At 48.0% G+C, this 10,387-nt stretch overlaps 1 protein-coding gene across 2 annotated transcripts; it reads left to right on the forward strand.

Annotated features, from left to right (window-relative positions):
- The first annotated feature begins 290 nt into the window (after window positions 1-290).
- On the forward strand, window positions 291-4,009 carry naf1 (nuclear assembly factor 1 homolog (S. cerevisiae)). Of its 2 annotated transcripts, none has more exons than XM_067250795.1 (9): window positions 291-344; window positions 745-1,195; window positions 1,293-1,416; window positions 1,530-1,623; window positions 1,722-1,804; window positions 2,023-2,183; window positions 2,283-2,334; window positions 2,523-2,637; window positions 3,354-4,009. In XM_067250795.1, the coding sequence occupies exons 2-9, from the start codon at window positions 831-833 to the stop codon at window positions 3,716-3,718; spliced, it is 1,359 nt and encodes a 452-aa protein (XP_067106896.1). In that variant the 5' UTR covers window positions 291-344; window positions 745-830; the 3' UTR covers window positions 3,719-4,009. The 2 variants fall into 2 exon arrangements, with proteins under 2 accessions (XP_067106896.1, XP_067106897.1); XM_067250796.1 differs by having other exon boundaries at window positions 297-344; window positions 716-1,195.
- The last annotated feature ends 6,378 nt before the right edge of the window (window positions 4,010-10,387 follow it).

A 10,387-nucleotide genomic window follows, 5' to 3' on the forward strand; every position in this document is an offset into this window, starting at 1 on the left:
CGTGAGCTCTACTTGGGTAGTGATTCTAATGTGAAATTAAATGATCGGAACGGATGTATTACAAATGTGTCTGATATTGAATCGTAATAGACCGGAGTTTTGGCACCCCGTGGCGATTGATATAATTACAGTTCAGCGCTCCGATTCAGGGATATGGGGAACCGTGGCTTGTTAACCATGGTGTTAACGACCTCTTGTGGATTAAAGTGGTGTTGCGCACAGGCCGTTTTTTTTTTTTACTTTATCACGCTGTGAAAGCCCAGGTTGTGCGCGGCGCACACCCGGAAGAAGCCAACGATAACATATTTCCACGTGTGGTCAACTGGAGAGGAAGAAACAACGAGGTGAGATGCATTCTAATCTGAAGTCGAAACATTATGTTTGAGTTAAGATGTGTCCGTTAGGTTGTTAGAAACATTCATGCTTGGTTTACGTGGACTAGTTAGATAACTAACTAGCTACGGCATTATTACAGCAACAGGGTAGCAGACAGGCACGAACAGATAGCTAAAGCCGTGTTCCAGTTTGCTGTGGTTTTAACCTAGTTAGCTAGATAACGTTAGTCCAATGATTTATATGGTGAAAGTAATTGTCTAGCCACGGCAACATGTTTACCGTTTATTCTTTGGCCTTAGAGCCTGTTGGCCCGCTGACGTACATTGTTGTGCAGATCGTAAACTAAGTTCACAAACCTTGTCCGTTTTATTTTGTCCAGCAAAGCCATAACTTACTACCCTTTAACAGTCACTGGAGTCACTACTTTAACGGACACCGACCAGAGACCGTCACGCTGTTCGACACTGTCCCTGGAAACTGAAAGAACCACGGGCATGGAGCAACCCACGAGCATACCGGACGGCGGTTGTAACGAGGCCGCCTGTCCTGAGATCGATGGGGTTGAGAACAGGACTGCAGATGGTGCAGAAGTAGAAGTGACGTCAGTAAAGTCAGAAGACGATGACATGGAGGTGACGGTGACCTCTCACCCTGAGAACCTCCATGTTACAAACGGACTATCACACACACACACCGCAGAAACGGAGGCAGACACGCACGCACACACCGCAGAAACTGAGGCAGACACACACACACTCCCGCCGGATGACACACACACTCAGGTGATGTTGGTGGAAAAGGATGATGTGTGTGTTAAGAAAGAGGGGGGCTACATCTCCGAGGACTCATCATCGGACAGGTAGGTACGCACGCACGCACACACGCACTCACACACAGCTCTACAGTAGTCTCTCTCTGCATCACCAAAACCTCCTCCCCATCTTCCTCCTCCTCAGTGACTCCTCCTCTTCCTGCGTGACTCTGGCCGCTGTGCTGGGTGAGGATGACGATGACGACGAAGGCTTCAGCCAGGAGAGGAAGCCCGTCCCTATCAGAACTATCGATGAGGTCCTGCCTGAGGTGAGTGCACGTGTGTTCTGATTGTGTCCTAGTAGATGGTGTTCTATTTATGTAGCCTACATGGTTGTGTGATAGAACCTGTATATTGTTTCTTACTGTGTCTGTGTGTGTAGGACCTGCCAGCAGTAGAGGAGATATGCATTATCCTCCCTGAGGGGTCGGAGTTACAGCCAATGGGAACCGTGTCCAGCATCATCCAGCAGCTAGGTGTGACACAAACACACACACGCATTCACACACGCAAGATGGCTTTCTCTCTCCTCTGACCTCTTCCTGTCTCTAACCTCTTCCTGTCTCTTGGCCAGTCATCATCCAATCTCTGAAGGACACCCCGCCCCTGAGGGAGGACAGCGTCATATTCAACTCTGATAGGCAGGCTATGGGCAAGGTAGGTGGGGGCCACACAGATGAGGTTCCACCTGGACATGCCTTTTAGAATGGACTAGAACTCTGGCTCTCCTTCTTCCATCTCTCTCTCTCTCTGCTCCCCCCCCTTGCTCCCCATCCCTCTCTCCTCTGCTCCCTCCATCTCTCTCTCTCTGCCCCCCCCCTTGCTCCTCATCCCTCTCTCCTCTGCTCCCGCCCCCCCCCCCCCCCCCCCCCCAGGTGTTTGAGGTGTTCGGCCCGGTGCTCAGCCCGTTCTATGTGTTGAGGTTTAACTCCGAGGAACAGATCACCCAGAAGCAGCTCCAGCTGCAGCAGACGCTGTACTGCTGCCCCGCCCATCAGGACTACACAGAGTACATCTTCATAGAGCAGCTCCGCCAGTATGTGCACACACACGCGCCCATGCAGATGTAGATGTGACAGACTAACATCTAAGACACTTCGCAGTCCCAACTCTCTGATGCGTGTCTTTGTTTCAGGATGAAAGGTTCTGATGCCTCCTGGAAGAATGACCAGGAGCCTCCTCCTGAGGTGAGAACACACACACACACACCCTTACACACACACTTACATACACACACACACTTACATACACACACACACTTACATACACACACACACTTACACACACACTTACATACACACACTCGCTCGCCTTCTGTCTCTCTCTGTCCGTCACCTGCTCTCTCACGCCCCCCCCACCCCCCCCCCCCCCCCAGGAGCTGGACTTCAGTGATGACGAGACCGAGCACATGGCCAAGAAGAAGAAGAAGAAGAAGAATCAGAAGAAGAGAGACTTCCCTCCAGCGGACGCCGCGCCCCCCCCTCCCCCAGGTCAGTCCCACCTTACGCTGGCTGTCAGTGCCAGTAGAGGCTCTGCCGGCCTTGTGAGAATTAAGGTTGATGGCTTTTATTTATATTTTCTAGCTGGGCCTGGCACAGCCGTAGGTCCAGAAATATCCAGCAAATACAACAAAATAATTGGCTGAGATGCATGTGACTATTGCTTATCTGTTGTTTCTGAACCAAAAATTGGGCTACTTTTTGTGTGTAGGTGCTGCAATGTCCATAGTACTAAAATCGGGGAGATTGACTTCATCCTTGCACCGAGCTTGCTACTAGCAATTTATTATAAAAATGTCTTGCTTTAGATCATTGCTGCTGGTGTGAAGGATGTTCAGATTCAGTGACCTGGCTGTGCCTGCGTGTGCGTGTGCGTGTGTGTGTGTGTGTTGTGCATTTAGGCCCAGCAGCTTGGCTGGACTCTGTGGGGAAGCTTGTTGAATCCTAATGGTGTTATTTGTCTTTTCCCCACATTTGCTTGCTTGCTTTGCTGGTCGTAAGAGTAAAGAGGAAACGGCTGTTCTGGTTATTATGTTGCCAGGTCTATGCAAAATCCTATCATACTGGATTATACATTCAAAGGGCGGTTTAATCGCAGGAGGATAGCACTGAAGGGTTCGGTGTAAAACACATGACCTGCCCCTCATATACACACGTGTTTATTCCGTTACATACGTGTGCATGACCTCTCTCTCATTGTCCTCCAGGTGGTAACCTCTATGGCCGACCACCAATATCCCAGAGGCCTTTGCAGCAGCGAGACCACAGGGGTTTCGCACCACGGCGTGAAGGGACTCCGTTCTACCGCCACCAGGGCCCCCCCATGAACCCACACCCTCACACACACCCTCATACACACGCTCACACACACCCTCACGCACACCACGGACACACACCTCCACACACCTACAACCCCCACCCCCAATACCTGCCCCCTCCCTGCCCCTACCCTCCCCCCTTCCAACCCCAGGGCTTCCCCAACTATGCCCCTCCCCCTCCCTGGCCTCCCTACCACACCCTCCCCTTTTCCCACCTCCCCCCTCCTCCCCCACCTCCTCCACCTGGGCAGTGAGCCTCAGGCTACTCAAACACACACACACACACACGTGGATACACACACACACGGCCAAGAAATGTATCATAGGTTCCTATTGTTGTATTCAGTTTTAGTTTCTGTGTAGATATTCTCCACCTTTTGACTCCACAACTAGTATCATGCTTTGATAAAATGTGTATTTTATGGTTTGGTCTGTGTATTATGTTTTTTTGATTGATTGGATTTTTTTTTCTACGTCCTCTGCAGAGGGCTGTAATTAAGGACTGTAAAATAAGACTTATCTGAATAATAAAATCAACATGTATTTTGGGGAAATGAAACTTCTCACTAGCTTCAATTGTTATTTTCTGCAGAGAAGTATAAAAACTGTTCTCTGGTTACAGGTGTCAGATGTGTAGTTTGCCATCTTGTGGATTAACTGTGTCATTGCAACACCGCCAGTAGTTGGTGCATTTTCATCTGGCAGGAGTGTCTGATTATAGAAACTGTTAAAAAAGAAATGTTAGTAAACATTTTACGTTTGGTAAACTTAATGAGAAGGTTAGGCAAAACCCAAAGTACCTAGATAATTCCTGCTTTAACTATCCTGCATGACCACAAGGGGGCGCAAATTCAACACCGTGTCTGACTCGGTAATGCGTTCCAATGCCATCGAAAGAGGCAGAGCGAGAAAAGAGGCAAAGAGGATGACGGAGGGGGGTAAATAATTAATGTCGTTTTGGGGGAACCGGGTTGGCGTTCTCACCTCCCAGATCCCGTCTGGCACCCTACAGCCTTGGCTGCTGCACATTCGTTATGTAATTACTGCGTGGGCAAATATTTGCATTCAGACGGCTTGATCTAATCTGGGAAAATAACTGGAAAATAACAAGTGAAGGTAGCTCTGTGGGTGTAGAGTGGATTGGAGAGTTTCTTGTTCCGCATGCACACACACACACACACACACAGAGCCTGGAGAAATATACAACAATCTGGTTTAAACTTGACAGTGTTTTATGCATAAAAGTGTCTAAATGATATGGATGAAGAGAGGAAAGGTAGAAAGAGATGTAGAGGAGGATGGAGTCAGGAGTAAAACAGTCTAAAGATACACAGTGAACAGAGAGATGGGAGGAGAGGGGGGGAGGTGTGTGGCTGTCTATGCCTGTGTGTGTGTGTGAGAAGAGAAAAAGAACATATTCGGGGAGGTAGAAACACAGGAAAAGACACAAAAATGTGGAAAATATCCCATTGTCACAGACTGCCAACAAGGTCAAACAGGTGTTTCTATGTGTTTGTCCTTAAATGAAGAGGAACAGATCCAATGTCAGCCATTGTGTTCCAGCTGTGACTCATCTGCCCTGCTGCTTTAGGCATGTGTGTGTGTGGAGCTCTGTGTGTGTGTGTGGATCTCTGTGTGTGTGTGGAGCTCTGTGTGTGTGTGTGGAGCTCTGTGTGTGTGTGTGGAGCTCTGTGTTTGTGTGGAGCTCTGTGTGTGTGTGTGGAGCTCTGTGTGTGTGTGGAGCTCTGTGGGGACTAACGCAGTTAGAACTGAATGGAAGTCACCGTTGATGACGGCACCACAGGGACATTCCAGGAGTTCCTTTCAGATCTCTCTCACACACACACACACACACACCTTCTTTCAATCTCCTACCCCCCCCCCCCCCCTCAATTTCTCCTATTTGTTATGTGGCCATGAATGTAAGCCATCATCATCATCATCATCACCAGTAGACTCATTCTTATCAGATTGGAGTACTATCAAAGTCTGTTTGCACACCTTGTTCTCCATTCCACTCGCACACCCACAGAGAGCACAAACAGCTTTCCTCCAACTCTACAGACCTCCATCTTGGTTTACAACCAGAGGGACCCCTGGCCTTACACACACACGCACACACACACACACACTCAGAAACTCTGCCAGCTCAGACAGCAGCACGGCACTACTGAATCTGGACTCAGGGTTTGTATTTCAGTATGATCCTGCATGTCTAATTCAATATCAGTCAGTCAAATAAACTCAGATTAGAGATTATTAATAGAAATATACCAGTCGTAGGACCTTATATTATTAGATTATGTTAGGAAAATAATCAGGGCGAGAAGCAACACACACACACACACACACTTCTTGAACCCTCCATTGTTGTTGTAAGTACCAGACACAACTCATTTACACGCACACACACAGACACACACACACTCTCCTCCAGGTCATAAGTCATGCTGCATTTGAATAGCAGGAAAGCGCTATACAGGGTGAGACTGTGAGAACACCTCTGTGCCACACTGCTTATCTACCCTGCCAATTTGATCCTACACATCCTGGAGGAGAGGAGGAGGAGAGGAGGAGGAGAGGAGGAGGAGGAGAAGAGGAAGAAGACAAGAGGACAGGAAGCGGAGGAGGGTGATGGAGATTGAGGTAAAGGTAGAGTAAAAGGAACGAGAAGGATGAAGGCCGAAGAGAAAAAGAGGTTTAAAAGGGGAGAGGAAGAGGAGGATGGTGGAGAAGGGTAGGGGAAGGGGAACAGGAAAAGGAGGACGTTGGCAATCCTTAAAAAAGCTTGCGTGCGTCAAGACTTGTTGTTGACGAGGCGTAACCACGGAGACAAGCTCACAACACAGTGCAATGGTAAAGGAACGTTATGTATTCGAACAACGGGCGGAGAGAGATGTCGTACCCTCTCCTCCGGCCGTCCCGGCCCCCTGCCCCTTACTAACCTGGTGGTCCTGCATATTAAATTCTACTGATTAATATTACTGCTCAAACTGGAGAAAGGGGGGGGGGGGTGTGACAGAAGTACAGAGAGAGGGGAAAGGAGAGCGAAAGGGGGATGAATAGTGAAGTATGGAAGGAGAAATGGAGGGAGACGAAGGTAGAAGAGAGGGGAGTAATAGGTAGAGAAAGAGAATAGGGAGGGGGGAGTGAGGGGGAGGGAGAGGGAAGGGGAGAAGGAGAGAGTAGGGCAGACTGTAAAAGTCTTGTTTGTAGAACAAACCAGCAGAGTGGCAGAGGGTCTCCTCTCCTCCTCGACTCCGACAATTGGCAGCAGAAGTCATAAAACAACAATGCATGGAGGCTGTTTACAGGCTGTAGCCCCGCCCCCTCGTAAACACACCACACGCCTCCCTCCAAACACCAGCTGGGCTGCACAACTCTTTGTTCTGTTCTGGTATTCTTCTCTGTTCTGTTCTGGAGCTCTCCTCGCTTCTGTTCTAGAACATTCCTCGCTTCTGTTCTAGAACACTCCTCTGTTCTGTTCTAGAACTCTGCTCCGTTCTGCTGTAGAACTCTCCCCGGTTTTGTTCTGGATCTCCCACGTTCTCTCATTTTGTTCTCGCACTGCTCTGTTCTATTGAAGAGAAAACCATCAGATGACCAGGAATATTGCTGACAGCATGGATATGAGAAACATACACACACACACACACACACACACACACACACACGCACACACACACACACATACACACACACGCACACACACACACACATACACACACACACACACACAGCTCTATTATAAGAGCAGTAAACTATAGTGTAATGTAATATACCACTGCAGTAGTATTCTGCCCCTCTCCACAAGGCTATGTTTCTGTGTAAATGGCTGGCTGGTTTGGCTTGGCTGTACATATGTTTTTCCAGCCTTATCACTGTCTACTGCACAAATTCACAGCTTTCATGCTGAGCAATTTTTGTGTATTTGGACATTTAATCAAATGATTTTTTTATGATCCAAAAATATCATTGGTTGAAAGAGGTTCTTATCTTGGCAAGAAGATCATATTGTATTCCCCCCTCCCCCCTCATACATACACACACACACACACACACACACACACACACACACACACACACACACACTCTGGACCTGTCTTGGACTGGCCATTTGACAGTTCAGGCTAATGCCAGATAGGTCGGTTCACTTTTGGGTCAGTCTGACTGTCAGTCCAAAAACGCAACAAATAGGCTTTGGGGAAACATATCTTTGCCAGGCGGTGATTGATACATTTCTAAATGGATTAGCAGTTAGGATCCCGCATGCTAACGTTGTATGCTTGTCAATCACTGCTGTTCTCTGTATAGCCCATTTAACATACAGTGAAATGGTATCCTTTTATCAGGACAGCGGTGAAGAGTTTTTATCCAAACGGACAGGAAGTTTCAGTCTATCTTAAGTGCTGGGTCGTTTTCAGTTCATGTTCGAAGCCAGCATGACTGTAGGTCACCAACAGCCTACGTAAAATGATGATTGCGTAGAGGAAGCAACACATGGACAGGCGTGACCATCTCATCTTGGAGGACTCTCCCAGCCCGGAACTAATGGTTTTTATAACAGGTTATCAAAATTGCCAGAGAAGAACACATTTTCAAAACAGGAAACAATACAAGCAGTTCAGATTTGACACAAACTCTCATGCCATTGTGGGAAGGGGAGGAGGTCGAAACTAATGATTTGTTTTCTTCACAGGTGGATGTACGCATTCAGACAAAAATGTATTTCCCTTTCTCTTTCTCTCTTTCCCTCTCTCTCTCTCCTGCCTTAGCCAAGGTCCACATCCTCTGTTTTTTACTTTGCAGATTAATTTTTCACCCCTTAATGGTTTCCCTTTCCCACAGGCAAGGATCAGACAGACTCCTGCTCTCCCGGGCACACACTCACCAACCCCACACACACACCTGCATGCACACACACAACACCCACATAAGCGCACACACTCCCACACACACAACACACACACAACCCCATTCTCTTCCAAGTCCCAGACATGGCTGAAGGCTCGTGTTTAACTGTCTCACTGGAACCCAAACGTGCAGCTCACCAACTCCTTAGAGCCAGGCCAGGTCTGTAACCTAACCGTTCACAATGAGACATCATTGGGTCGTTGTCAAGGAGACTGACATGTCGTATGGATCCAGTAATTACTGTAGCAGGAAGGAGGGAGGATGTTCTGAGCTGGACCAGCAGAGGTGTCAGCACGAGGGACCAGCAAGGGTTTCACACACAGCAGATAGACTGACCACCTGGTATAATACCAGACAGACAACCTGGTACAATAAAAGAAAGACACCACATCACAGACAGACAATCTGTTTCAAAATACTGGACAGTTGAGGTTGTACAGAGCTCTCAGACCGCACACATACATACACACACACACACACACAGACAATGTTATACCATATCACATATCTGCCTGTCTAAATGTTATGACTGTCTGACTATCTTAGCTTTGGATTCCTAATGGTAATCTAATTTGTATCATTTCATTGTACTATTTACTGTATATTTATGTGATAGAATTATTTATGTTTTTCTATGAGACATGTCTATGTCCCACTCCAGACTGTCCTGAGGCCTGTGATTCTCACCTTAAACAAGCTTTACACATAACAGGAAGGAAAGATTCAACTGCAGAAACACACACACACACACACACACAACCAGAAATAACAAGCAGGTTTATTTAGACGTCCGTCCAGACGTGTGTTTTTGTTTCTCGCTCGGTGGAACACACAAACACCAAACGGATGCTGGGTCCCATGGTGACCATGATACGGCGGAACCTAACCGTGACCGCAAATCACGGTCAGAAAGTCAAACAGGCCAGACAGCTCAACATGGAGAGAAAGCCATGTTTGCTTTCCATCTACCCCCCCTCTCTGTTCCTCCCTCTCTGTTCCTCCCTCTCTCAACCCCCCCTCCCTCTCTGTTCCTCCCTCTCTCAACCCCCCCCCTCTCTTTCTCCTTTCCTCCCCCTCACTTTTTCTTTATCCCTCCCTCCCTATCCTTCTCTTTCCCTCTCTCTTCCTCCTCCTCCCTTTCTTTCCCTCCATGTCCTCTGTCTGTTTCTGGTTAGCAGGTTGTGTTTTCACGGTTAATGGTCACATAGTTGTTCTCTCCTGAGTTCAGCCAGAGACACACACACAAGAGCGCAGGAGATCCAAGATGGAGGGCAATCCACGTGAGCGAAGACATCTAGTAAACCTCAGAGCCGCACCACAACACAAACAGACACGAAATAACCCACGATTTATTATGTTTACAGTTAGTGCTGTGAGTGACTGTCTGTGTATCAAGTATGTGTGTATGTCTGGCAGGTGTGTGTGTGTGCGTCAGGTGTGTTATAGCACAAGCTCTGTAGCTTATAAACACACATCTATTACTGTGTGTGTGATCCCTCCCAGTGGTGACAGGAGGGTAGCTAACTGGCTAGCTGTGGCTGACACACACACACACATACACACATACACACACAGACACTAGGCCCACAGCCAGATAAAGTCACACCAACTCTCAAGTCAAATAAACCCTGACGCTTGGGCTCTCCATCTGCCCTTCTCCTCTCTCCTCCTCCACATTTTCCCTCCTTATTGCTCCTTCAACCCAGACATCAAACCTCACTTTTTCACAAAGTTCGTTCTGATCTCTTTACAAACCAAGGAAGCATACATGTTGATGTCATCCCGTTCAGCATCCACTTCCAGAACACTCATCCAATACACAGTTCTTCCCGCTCACAAAGAAATGACACTTTTGAGCTTGTGTATATAATATCAGACATCCCAACCTGCAGAGACTCATTTCCGGGAGGTGGCTTCTCCACCCCCCCCTCCCCCCCACGGGACGCAATCCGCACGCATGATGTACCCTCTCAACCAGCACGTACACCCCACCCCCCCCACCCCACCCC

The sequence above is a fragment of the Osmerus mordax genome, chromosome 14 (assembly GCF_038355195.1).
Source record: "Osmerus mordax isolate fOsmMor3 chromosome 14, fOsmMor3.pri, whole genome shotgun sequence".
Lineage (NCBI taxonomy): Eukaryota > Metazoa > Chordata > Actinopteri > Osmeriformes > Osmeridae > Osmerus > Osmerus mordax.